Source organism: Grammomys surdaster, unplaced genomic scaffold (genome assembly GCF_004785775.1).
Source record: "Grammomys surdaster isolate TR1022 unplaced genomic scaffold, NIH_TR_1.0 194, whole genome shotgun sequence".
Lineage (NCBI taxonomy): Eukaryota > Metazoa > Chordata > Mammalia > Rodentia > Muridae > Grammomys > Grammomys surdaster.
The window spans coordinates 11,593,583-11,607,022 of record NW_021604639.1 but is presented as its reverse complement, the minus strand read 5'-3'; the positions used below and the strand labels follow the sequence as shown (position 1 = coordinate 11,607,022).

The following is a 13,440-nucleotide window of genomic DNA, read 5'->3' as shown; positions in this document are numbered from 1 at the left end:
GGTTTGGTTTTTTGAGACAGGGTTTCTCTGTGTAGCCCTGACTGTCCTGGAACTCACTCTGTAGACCAGGCTAGCCTCGAACTCTCGAACTCAGAAATCCGCCTGCCTCTGCCTCCCAAGTGCTGGGATTAAAGGTGTGCGCCACCACCACCCGGTGAGACATTTTCTTAGTTGAGAGGTTCCCACTTCTCAGCTGACTTTCACATGTGTCAAGTTGACATAAAACATCTAGCACAGTATATATTTTTAAAAGACATGAAGTGAATGAAGGCCTTACTTAAAGGAAGAAGGAGATTGGAGTGAGTCTCCAGGTGAGAAAAGGAAGTCCTTAGAGAGTGAATAGTATAAAAACACATTATATACATGCCTGAACCTATCAAAGAATAAATGAAAGTATTTTTAAAAATTGAACCCTTAGCACATCTGACAAAAGCTATACAAGACTAGCATGCTGGAAGCTCAAGGTGAGATGGCTCAGCTGGTAAAGGTGCTTGTTGCTAAGCCGGAAGACCGGTGTTAGAATCCTGAAATGAGAGAACTCACTCCTGAAAGTTGTCCTCTTACACACACACACACACACACACACACACACACACACACACACGCTAAATACAATACAGCATTTAAATAGTATTAAATGCTTTTAATAGAAAACATGAAAGACTTAAATCAAGGCAGATACTGTGTTCGGGTTTTGAGAAGACTTACTATTACTAAGGTATCAGTTTTTCCCTGAGCTGACCCTCAGTGATAACATTGTCGCTGTGGGATTCCCATGAAGTTGATGTTCTGGGTCTACAATTCAGTAAAAGACACAGAATCAAAGAGTCAACTTTGAAAGCAATTAACAAAGATTCACATGCAGGCACACACAAAACAAATAAATAAATTAATGTCGAAAAACTAACAAAAGGGTTGGAAATGGCAGTTTAGACTTAGGGAGGAATATGCTGAGAAATTAATGTAGCACTTCCTTAGGAAACTACAGTAGCGAGTTCTTGCGAGGGGTGTGGGGGATTGAGATAGTCTCGTGTAGCCCAGGCTACACTCCAGTTGTCTATGTAGTTCAAGATACTCTTGGATTTCTAGCCCTCTTGTTTCTACCTCCTGAGTGCTGGGATCACAGGCATGCATCACCATATCTGGCTTAAGGCCAGGCAGTGGTGGCAACACCTTTACTCTCCCAGCAGAGGTAGGCAGATCTCTGTGAGTTAGAGGCCAGCCTGGTCTACATAGTGAGTTCCAGGATAGACAAAGCTACACAGAGAAACCCTGTCTCAAAAACAAAATAAAACATACCTGGCTTTAATACAGCGTTGGGATCAAACCTAGGGCTTCATGAACATTTGTCAAGCACTCTACCCATTAGGGGGGAAAAGAATGTGTGCTTAAAACCAGTTACAAGAGGAGACTGGAGAGATGGATGCTTGGATGAAGTCTGGGGTAGCAAAGGGAAGAAGGACTGCAGAGAGGTGTTGGGCCATGCTGAGGACAGAGGAGAGGATGGAGGAGCATCAACAGTCTGTGGGTGAGCAGACTCTAGGTCACATTCACTTCTCTTTCTGTTAGTTCTGTTTCCGTCATTTGCTCATTTTGATACTTTTTTTTTTTAATGAATACACCTTTTTTATTATTTATTTATTTTATGTATATGAGTACACCATTGCTCTCTTCAGACACGCCAGAAGAGGGCATCAGACCCCATTACAGATGGTTGTGCGCCACCATGTGGTTTCTGGGAATTGAACTCAGGACCTATGGAAGAGCAGTCAGTGCTCTTAACCACTGAGCCATTTCTCCAGCCCCATTTTGATACTTTTTAAGATTTATTTATTTCGTATTTTATTTGTGTGTAGGTATATGTCTGTGCGAGTGTCTGCTATGTGCTGTGTACATACACAAGGGGGCCAGAAGACAGTATTAGGTCCTCTGGAGCTGGAATTACAGGTAGTCATGAGCCACCTGATGTGGGTTCTGGAGACTACATTCAGGTCCCCTGGAAGAGCAGCATTTGCTCTGAACCCCTGAGCCACCTTTCTCCAACTTTAAAAAAAAAATTCCCATCCTATCAAGCAGGCTCCTCAAGGTTCTGACGAAAGGAGACCCGCTGTTTGCCAGCAGTGAATGTGTCCTGCAGGGCCACAGTGGCTGACTCCTCTCACAGGAACATTTTGGAAATATATCGACTCCCATTGACCAGACTGGACTGCTTGTCCTGCTTTTCCCGTATCCGTCTGGCTAATTCTTGCTCATCCTTGAGGTTTTTCACAACGGCACGTTTTCAGGCATTGCGGTTAGACCACGACGTCTTATCGCTCCCAGCTGTGTCCATCTGCTTCATCTTCTACCCTGTACAGCATGTTCCAAAGGCAGGAGATGTGTGGTCCAGATGTGTGGAAGGACCAAGCAGAATTTACAGCAATCTCAGCCATCAGGAAAAGGATGTTCTGTGCAGAATGCATTACCTCTGCAGTTCCAAAGGCAGGAAATGCCCTGTGCGAGGAAGGGGTTGTTAGGTTCCTTTACCTCCAAGGTTTCAAAATGACCCATGACAGGCCTGCCAGTTCTCAGGGTGGGGGGGAAGCAAAACAAACTGGATCTCATAGGATCCCTGCTAGCCCAAGAAAAGACAATAGCTTTAAGAAACAGGCTTAGAGCAAAGAAGAAAAAGTGTAGATGTCTTCCTCTAACCTTTTCCCTGGGGAGTTCACAAGTCTCTGGAGATACTGATCTATAGCTGGAAAATGTCCAGCCACAAATAATGTAATAGCTCTCTCACAGGTCCAAAGGTCCAAGGCGTTCATAGTTCAGGGAACATTTTATAAAAGATCAGGCCTAGAATGTTTCACTGGATTCTCCATTCTGGTCTGCTGCCAAATGTTCTTAAGGTTATTTGAATTGGTCTTTATGATGGTTCCTTCCCACCCCACACCATTACCCCATCCCTAAGTATTTCTCGAGCAATGTAACATACACCTAAGTACCCCAAATGCAGATTTAAAAGTTTGGAAACACGGAGCTAAACACATGGAACTGACTATACACACACAAGCTACACACACACACTGTGGGGGGGGTAGATTTTTAAAGAATGAGGCAGGAGAATGAGATCCACTTATTCTCAGCACAGCCATTGAGATGGGTCAGTGGATAAAAATTCTTGCTGCCAAGCCTGATGACCTGAGTTTGACCACCACCTCTCTTAGCATGTGTGATGGAAAGAGACAACTGACTCTCACAGCTTGCCCCCCAACTTCCATAAGCATGCTGTGGTATGACTCCAACACATGCACACACACACACACACACACACACACAAATAAATAAATAAATAAATAAATAAATAAATAAATAAATAAATGCATTTTTTAAGTTAAAGCCCTAGAATAGAAGTTTAGGGGATCATATAAAGACAAGTGTGTAAAAGAAATCTCCATTTATGGACTCAGTGCTATGACCTGGAAGATGGTATGGACAGGCTGCTGCTGTTCACACTTTTGTGTCATAAACAACACACCATTTGCTCCCCTGTGCTTGTATACAGCAGCAGTTCCCAAAGCACAGTTCCTGGACCTGCAGGGCCTGCATCGTCTGGAACTTGGAAATACAGATTCCTGGGCTCTTCCTCAGAGCCCCCAGCTCAGTAGCTCTGGGTTGGAGCCAGCTAGTTTTAACAAGCTCTACAGATGGATCCATACATAACTCCTGAGCATCATTGAAAAAGTGGACCTGAAGTGACAGGCAGAAGGCACCAGAGCAAAGATTCCATGTGGCAGTGATGAGCTCGCCCTGGGAAATAAAGCTACAGCTAAGGCTCCAAATACAGACCAAGTGGAATTAACAGCACAGGGCCCTGGTCGTGGAAGAAGGAACTCTAAATGCTGTGTATAGGTGGTTAATAAAAAGAGGGGCTGATGGGGCTGGAGAGATGGCTCAGTGGTTAAGAGCACTGACTGCTCTTTCAGAGGTCCTGAGTTCAAATCCCAGCAACCACATGGTGGCTTACAACCATCCGTAATGAGATTCACTGCCCTCTTCTGGTGTGTCTGAAGACAGCTAGTGTATTCATATATAATAAATAAATAAATCTTTAAAAAAAAAACAAAAAAGAGGGGCTGGCAGGTCAGCATTCGGAAACCACAACTAGAGGGGTAACTAAAGGAAAATGTTCTCAGCAAATCACAGTCTTGGCTGAACTGTCAATGCCTCTTAGACGTTCCTTCGAGAAGGATCCTCGTAGAACACTTGTATAGCAAGTGCAAGGCCCTGAGTTTGATCCATAGCATCAAAGAAGAGGTGAAGGAGGAGGAGGAGGAGGAGGAGGAGGAGGAGGAGGAGGAGGAGGAAGAGAAGGATGAAGAGGAGGACAAAGAGGAGGAAAGAGAGAAAGAGGAGAAGAGGAGGAGGAAGAAGAAGAGGAAAAGGAAGAGGAGAAGGAGGAAGAAGAAAAGGAGGATGAGAATGAAAAGGAGGAGGAGAAGAAAGAGAAAGAGGAGAAAGAGGAGGAAGAGGAATAAGAGGAGGAAGAGTTCTTAGAACAGTTAATTTTCTGTTGCAATAATAGAATACCTGACACTGTGGTTCATAGAGAGTCAAAATGTATTTAGCTTGTGCTGCTATAATCCTGGCATGGGACAGTCTCCACATATTCTAAATTATATAATGCATTTGCAGTTACATGTGGGATAGTTATATAATGTTAAGTATAATTATGACCTGGTTATTGTTTCCATTTAGAAATTAAGCATGACACAAGAGAATGTGAACTGTGTGTCAAGTTGACAAGATGTGAACTTGTGATAAGATATTCTAGGTTGGGGGCTGGAGAGATGGCTCAGCAGTTAAGAGCACTGACTGCTCTTCCAGAGGTCCTGAGTTCAAATCCCAGCAACCACATGGTGGCTCACAACCATCCATAATGAGATTCGATGTCCTCTTCTGGTGTGTCTGAAGACAGCTACAGTGTACGCATAAATAAAATAAATAAATCTTAAAAAAAAAAAAGATATTCTAGGTTGTCAACTTGATGTCATCTGAGATCAACTAAAACCCAAGCCACTGGGCATACCTGTGAGGGAGTTTCTTGGTTGGCTCTTCTGAGCCACACCTCTGGTGGGAGCCCACATAAAAGAACATGAAAAGAGGAAGCATTTGCCTTTTGTCTGCTTGGCCGCACTCTGGCTGGCAAGTTCATCTGTTCAGTTTCTCAGACATTCCTTTGCTGGTAGCTTCAGGGATCCATTGTAGACTGAGGACCAGCACCTCTCCAGGACTTCCCTGGGACTCTAGTACCAGATGGGGATGCTGATACGTTTGGTCTCGTGAACTGAACAACTACCTTTCTCTCAGGAGGCAGCCATTGATGACTGTGTTATAATTATTGCTAACACGTTCTTCAGTTTAAAGCCTCTCCAGTGATAAGTCCTGGATTATTTTTTTTATCTTGATGTATATAATAAATGCTCAGAGTTGCAAGAATCCTAGAGGAGAATACTTCAAGACTTAGAAGATGAGACTTGTTGATAAAAATCCCCGAGTCTGAAAGCAAAAAGAGAAAGCAGTGGAGACGAAAAGGTGGTCCTGAAAACATGGGAGGATCCACACTCAGAGCATTTCAAATTCAACCCCATTGAACTTAAGTATAAATGCTCTAAAAGGAAGTCAGGCAAGCTCTGTGCAATTGGAGACAGAGAGGAAAGAAAGTCCAAGATGGGGCTGGAGAGATAGCTCAGCAGGTGACAGCCCTTGCTGCTCTTGCAGAGGACCCAGGCTCAGTTCCCAGCACCCAAACACAAAGGTTTTGTTTTGGTTTGTCTTGTTGTTGCTGTTGTTGTTGTTAGACAGAATCTCTCTATGTAGTCCTGGCTGTCCTGGAACTTGCTTTGTAGACCAGGCTAGCTTCTTACTCAAAGAAATCCTCCCTCCTCTTGCTCCCGAGTACTGGGGTTAAAAAGAAGTCAAACAGGCTATGATGTAGAAGTAGAAAACTTTTTGGACCCCTCATCTATTTCTAGAACCCTCGAACATCATATTCTAAAACTCCTCACTTCTGCGTCACAGAGCTCTCCCACTGCAGCCGGTTTTAGCTGGAGTTTTGCAGTAGGGGTCTGATTCTGGCTATCCTGAGAGCTGATCTATCTGGGATATCTATCTTGTTCCTAGTTTCTTCTTGAAATAATCAGAGAAACTGACTATATATAAGAAATAAAACAAACCAGACTAAATCAGGCCAGGGGTCACACTCCAGCTTGTTCCTGAGGAAAAGTGTTTATCTATCATTCTTTCCAATGCTTGTTTTAAACAAGGCCTTAAATGTAGCCCTAGATGGCCTGGAACTCACCAAGTAGACCAGGCTGGCCTCAAACTCACAAAGCTCTGCCTGCCTCTGCCTGCCTCTGCCTGCCTCTGCCTGCCTCTGCCTTCTGAGTGCTGAGGTTAAAGTCTTGAGCCTCCACACCAAGCCTAACCCTAATTCTTCCCATATGTATCTGAACATTTAGTATTTCCAGGCACCGTTCTAGGATCAAGAATACAATGTTGAGCAAAGTAGAGTCAGCCAAATATAGAGAGGAAAGATCACAGAACCTTAGGGCCCAGGTTACCAGCTCAGCAAATTGAGGTTTTTCTAGAAGGTAAACATAGCAGTTTGCAAAGAAGGGTGGCAGGAGGTAGACAGCTGAAAGTGTGGTGGGTTGTGAAGAGGGAGCATTGTGGAGAATCAAAGGCCTTTAATCACGGGGAACTAAAGAGGAAAGCATCTAGAAGGGCAGATTCTGACAAGAAACCATGTAGGCTTCTTAATAAACTTGTGCTTTTTTTTCCCCCTGTGAGAGTAGCAGGCTGCAAGGAAGAGTCAGGTCAAGTATACCTGGCTAACAATTATGGGGGTTCTGGTGGTGGCATACAAGGACACCAATCTGGAGACTCTTGCCATTGATCCAAAACAACAATGTGATATCCCTCAAACAAGCTTGATCCAAATGTGGAAAGATAATAGCTTCAGGAGATATCATGAGCTTGGAGACGGGTGGGCAATGGAGGGAAGAGAGAGGGTTTGCTGATGGCTCTTAGGTATTCAGCTGCACTGAATGAATGGAATTTAAAGGAAACTCCTAGGAGACTTTCAGATAGTGGGTGTGCTTTCTCACCATATCCATGTGTTTGTGCCTGGCTTCTACACTATGGAGCCCCTGGGATACGCTCAACCCTAGCTACAGAGCTATTTCTTGGGCTCCCATGAGGACACCCATGAGTAAACCCAGTCTTCTCGTCTCTCTCCCCTCTCATGCGCTTTGTAGGCACCACATGTCCAACCCCCATATCTATTGAGCATGCAGACATCCGGGTCAAGAATTACAGCGTGAACTCCAGAGAGAGGTATGTCTGTAACTCTGGTTTCAAGCGGAAAGCCGGCACATCCACCCTGACCGAGTGTGTGATCAACAAGAACACAAACGTTGCCCACTGGACAACTCCCAACCTCAAGTGCATCAGTAAGTAGACAGTCTCCACACTGTCCCCTGCCTCCAACTGAGGCTGGACAGAGGGTACAGCCAACCTGTGGGAGCCAGAGAGATCTCTTCTGAGATCTGGAGCTAACTAAGCCAGTAGGGCATGAAGCAGCACACCCACCCACCCCTATGGGAATACATGGGCAATGGGTTCTGTTACCCATTCTTGGTTCATCTCCTATCTCTGCTATTTAGCCATTTTGTGTCCTTGGGCAAACCCTTGGAACTCTGACTGGTCACCCAGAAAAATGAGCCTGATGTCAATAGAGGCTTGTAGAACTAAGTGGAACCTGGTAAATACCATCAGTGTTTGTTTTGCCCTGACAGTAGCAGGAGGTTTGTCTATGGATGAGACTGTGTACTCAAACTCACCACCCTGAGAGCTTTTTGGATCTCTAATAAGGCAGAACTCTGTGGGAGAACATACTCTGGTCTTGTTTACCGGAACCTGGGAAACTGGGTAAACCTAACAAACAGAATACCCCTCAATTACCCACCTCTAGTGTCCAATTAATGCCCAAGAACAACAGTAATAGAAAAAAATCTAGGAGGTGATAGTGCATGCCTTTAATCCCAGTACTCTGAAGGCAGATGGATCTCTAAGGTCCAGTCCCAGCCTGGATAATTAAGAACAACAAAACAATGAAGGATGTGAGAATCGAATCGACTTTAAAAAAAAAAAAAAATCACCCAGGGTTGGATGGAGGATAACATTCTTGGGATGGAAGCCACTTGGTGGTGTGCTTCCAGGAACACTAACCCCCATTCTACTCCCTAGAAAAAATAAAAAGTGGCCCATAGTCTTCCAGGAGAGTACTGCTCAAGCAAGAATCCACTGTGTATCCAGTACATGGCTAGCAGCCACTAGTACAGTCACCCAGAACTTCTATGAAAATGCCCAGCTCCATCTTCTGGGAAGTGCTGGAAGAGCCAGGCTTCCTCCCAGGCATTCATCTCTCTTCTCCATCCTTCTCCTCTCACACACACCCTTGGAATGAGAGTTTAGCAGACAGAAAGGAAGGAGGAAGCCCTGATACCAGGTCTGGAAAACAGATTGGTCCATGGTACTAGCTCCAGTTGAAAAGAAAAGTCCAGTAAGACGGAAAACAAATAGTAGCTTTGGGAACCAGACTTGGACAACTGGTGTTTTTGCATTCTTGAGAAACATAGTATACCAGTTAGTCTTTCATTGCCTGGGAGAAAAAAGCCTTTTTAGGCTTGTGATTTGGTTCATCACAACACAGAAGGAAAAGCCAAGGGGCTAAGTCTACAGTGGAGGGGATGTGAGGTGGAGCTAGCTTTTCACACCATCCAGAAGCACAGAACAGGGCAGAAGCTGGGCCTAGCTATGACATTCAAAGGCCCAGCCCTGACAACCTTCTTCCTCCAGCTAGACTCCACCTCCTGAAGGTTGCATAGCCTTTGAAGGAATGCTACAGGCTAGGGACTCAGCCTTTAGAACTGGGGATCATAGACCAGATCCAAACGGTAACACTCAGGTTTCCTCAAACCCTTACGTCTTTTGGTGATGAAATCGGATAGAAAGGTACTGTAAATAAGGATAAGAGGGAAAGGAGGAAAGAAAGAAGATGCAATCAGAATATTTTAAAAATTACGTTTGTTTAGTTAATCTATTTGGGTAGGGGACATCACAGTTTGTGTGTGGAGGGGGTGGGAGGGAGGGAGGTCAAATTTGCAGGAGTTGTTTCTTTGCTGACATGTTGGGCCCAGGGATTTGTATGCATGTCTTCAGGCTTGATGGCAAACATGTTGCCCACTGAGTCCTCTTGTTTTTTCCTTTTTGAAATATGTGTGTGTCCTTGTCTATATGTATGTGTTATATTTGTATACACATATATGTGGGGGGACAGTGTGCATTCATGTATGTGCCCATGTATGTGAGGACCAAGGATCTACCTTAGGATGTCCTCTGCTGTCCTTCTCTATCCTATTTTCTGACACACAATAGTATCTCACTGAACCCAACACTTACTGATTGGCTGAGCAGTGAGCTGTGCAGAGCTGCCTGCCTCCACTCCCTGCCAACAGCACTAAGGTTGTAGACCTGGGCCATCTCACTCAGAGTTTTACAAGTGTATTGGGGATCAGAACCCAGATCCGTATACTTGTGCCACAGCATTGCTCCAGCCCTGTCATCAGGATCTTGGAACCCAAAGGCTGATGGGACCTTTAAGTCAGCCTAATCTGATCCAAAGGTTTTGCTGCATGATTATTTTACCACCACCTTCACTGTCTTTCCCTGCTTCTTGTGCACTAAATATTTTCCTTAAATAAATGAACTCTGATGAGGGATATTTTGTTTTCCCTATGAAAACTAGTGTTGATAAAATGGATGCTGTGTGTATCATTCCATACAAAAATATTTGATGACTGACCTGTGGACGACACTAGAAAAGCAGTTTAAAGGCTCAAAAGTTTACATTTGCATTGGGAAACTGATACCCACTTCCTGTGCTTTCTAGCCTTGTCCCTGAAAGCCAGAAATGAATGTGCATTGATTCATTGATTATTTTTATTTGTAGCTAGTTCTGAAACTGCCCCCAGATTCTGCCCTCAGCAGTCATAAATGCCATGTGACTGTTCTCTCTCTAGGAGACCCCTCCCTGGCTCACTATAGCCCAGTGCCAACAGTAGTGACACCAAAGGTGACCTCACAGCCAGAGAGCCTCTCCCCTCCTGAAAAAGGTAGGAACCCTGGGAAAATGTGAAGAACTAACATCTACCCTGCTCCCCTGACAAAGATGCCATAGCCCATTGCTGATCACTGCAAACCCAGGCAACAGAACTTCATAAGAGTGAGAATATAATTATAGCTGGGTGGTGGTGTCGCACATCTTTAATCCCAGCATTTGGGAGGCAGAGGCAGGTGGATCTCTGAGTTTGAGGTCAGCCTGGTTTACAAAGAAAGTTCCAGGACATCCAATGCTACACAGAGAAACCCTGCCTCCAAAGCCCAAAACCAAACCAAAATAAAAAGATCCAGAACTTACAGTGGCTTAGGTTTTTTTTTAGTCCAAGTTACTTGATATCCAGAATTCACATGTGCGTAATTCATAATGGCTTAGGATCAGCCATTACTACGTGAGAGCATAGTTAGCTGTAGATACTCACCTTTATGGGGAACTGAGAAGCATCTGAGGTTTGATCTCATTATGGTTGTTTCCCCGAGGGGGGCTTTCCCACATGGCACAGGAAAGCCAAAGCAGGAGTATGTGTGTCAATTCACATCTCTCTGGCCCACCAGGCAGCAGGATGAGCCAGAATACAAGCTAAACTGTGCCAGGGAAGCCTGGGGCCATAGAACCTGCATGTCTTATAATTGGTGGCAAACACGCAAATAAAGGCTGTGTGAGGGACTCACTGGAGAGCTTTTTTAAGTGTCAGGGTTGGGATAGATTGAGGCAGTGTTGCACTGTGTAGCTCTGGCTGTCCTAGAACTCACTCTGTAGATCAGGCTGGCCTCAAAAATCACAGAGATTCATCTGCCTCTGCCTCTGCCTCTTGAGAACTGGGATTAAAGGTGTGCACCATCAAGTCCAACTTCCCAGTCCTCATCATTAACAAATTAATTTGGATGCTGGTCCTAGTGTCTTTTCTGTTGCTGGGTTAAAATATCCTGATAGAAAGTAACTTAGGAGAGAAAGGGTTTGTTTTTACCTTACCTTTCCAGGTCAGAAGCCGTCGGTGGGAAAGTCACAGCAGGAGGAGCTTGAAGCAGTCAGTCACATCATCCCCACAGTCAAGAGCAGAAAGAAAGGAAAGCGTGCACGTTCATTTGCATAATTGTGCTCTGCTCAGTTCCCCCACCCCTTTTTTTTATTTTTGTATTGTTTATTTTATGTATGTAAGTACACTGTGGTTGTCTTCAGACACACCAGAAGAGGCCATCAGATCCCATTACAGATGGTTGTGAGCCATCATGTGGTTGCTGGGAATTGAATTCAGACCTCTGGAAAAGCAGTCAGTGCTCTAAACCACTGAGCCATCTCTCCAGCCCCAGTTTCTCCACTCTTAAGAGAACACAGGAGCCTTGCCTATGGAATGAAGCCACCGACAGTGGGATGGGTCTTCCCACATCAATTAACTTAGTCAAGACAAATCCCCCACAGACATGCTCACAGGCCAAACCAGTGGAGACAATTTAAGTGTCAAGTTAAGGCTAACCATCACATGGCTGTAATAAAGAAATATTGCATGAATGTCACCCCTCTCTCAGTCCTGCCTTCCTTCTTTGCTTCCTTTCTGACAGGGTCTCACTATGGATCCCTGGCTAGCTATAAACTCGTCCTCCAGAACGCTCAGACTATATGTGCCACTGAATCCAGCTCAATGTACTTCACTTGAGTGTTGTGTAGGCTAACTCAATGCCTTCAGCACTTTCTCATTATTAATATTTGAAACTTGTGCTCTCCACCTTGTGATACTCTCATTCCCCACTAAGTGCTTTGGTTTGTTTGTTTGTTTGTTACATTATCCTGTTTGTGGCTTCTCATTTCTTCCTTCTACTCCCAAATGTGGAAACCTCTGTTTTCAATCATCCTAACTCACTCAACTGGTCAGACCTTCCTGCATGCTGTGGCCCAGTCTTCAATACACAAGGAACTTACTGGAAAACTCCAGTTGGTCTGGGGTAAGATCTGAGAATCAACAACACTGGAAGCTTCCCGGGTGGTTCTGAGGCATCCCAGGGTGAGGACTTTTGTTCTAAGGAGGATGGAGAGGTTTCTGAATGTCATGCCACTGCACAGCACAGAAGGCTTTAGCTCAAAAATGAATAGTAATAAAATAGGGCTGGCACTCTAGGTCATTGGTAGTTTCCCCATGTTTCCCTAGCATGCATAATGCTCTAGGTTCAACTTCCAGTACTATTAGGAAAAAAGATAATAAAAAATAAAACAGGGTCTCTTCTGGTGAATATGTTACAAGTAAACAGAGGAACTCGGTAGAAACTTGACTTACTTAAGATGGAAGAGATCCCCAAGTTCCTCTGGTATGAATCACGCCGTGTTTACTCAAGAGACAAAAATGATCAACTCGTCTCCCACGGCCTTTCCTCTGTGTCCCAAATATTTGGTCAGATGTTCCTCATTGAGACAAAAATATGCAATCCTAATCTTGGACACTAACTGGTGTGGTTGCGGGTTCTTGGGTGTGAGTGCTCTGCAGGGATGGTCATTTAGGGAGGGAGAGATACAAATGAGTAGTGCCAATGGACTGGAGGGTATGGACATTTCTTACATGGTGAGTGGCTAAGAGAGTATGGGAACAGGACACACCATGCCTCTGGAGCACCAGGATGCCTTTCACACTTTACTCAGACTGAGTTTCCCAAGCTAGATTTTGCTACAGTGCAAAGCCCATATTTAATGGGAAGGGAACAGAGAACAGGGAACTGGTAGGCCACTTTTCAGTTTAGGGGAATCCATCTGCCAGTGATGAACAAGGAAGACAGGAACCTAAACCCAGGCACCCTCCATGCCAACAGGAAATAAATCAGAATAGTCTCCTCAGATACCGCCTAGGGCATTCGGGGAAGCTGGACAAAAGCTTCTTATTTCAAAATGTCATGCCAACATGTAAATAGTCAGGTGTGATGGCACACACCTTTGATCTCAGCACTCAGGAGACAGAGAGACAGGTAGATCCCTATGAGTTTGAAGACATCCTCATCTACACAACAAGTTCCGGGTCAGCCAGGGATACATGATAGAACAGAAACAATGACAGAACTGGAAGAGAAAACCAGCATTCTAGCTGTCTTGTGCAAATATAGTTCCACTTGTGTCTTGACATCGAGTTTGAGAATATAACATACCATCTCCAAAGAACAAGCATCTCTCTCTCTCTCCCTCTCCCTCTCCCTCTCCCTCTCTCTCCCTCTCCCTCTCCCTCTCCCTCTCCCCCTCCC

General features: G+C 44.7%; 1 protein-coding gene across 8 annotated transcripts in view; it reads left to right on the top strand.

Annotated features, from left to right (window-relative positions):
- The window catches only part of Il15ra (interleukin 15 receptor subunit alpha), a 29,886-nt gene that overhangs the window by 6,744 nt on the left and 9,702 nt on the right, over positions 1-13,440 (top strand). For 4 of the 8 annotated variants that reach the window (XR_003711726.1, XM_028769837.1, XM_028769836.1 and 1 more), the window contains exons 2-3: positions 7,299-7,493; positions 10,125-10,217. Coding sequence is in view for 7 of the 8 variants with exons in the window: in XM_028769837.1 (XP_028625670.1) it covers positions 7,299-7,493; positions 10,125-10,217 (288 nt within the window). In the remaining variant the exon portion in view is untranslated. Of the gene's footprint in view, positions 1-7,298; positions 7,494-10,124; positions 10,218-11,451; positions 12,163-13,440 lie in introns of those variants that run through there. The other 4 variants (XM_028769839.1, XM_028769835.1, XM_028769834.1 and 1 more) reach the window with 3 other exon arrangements.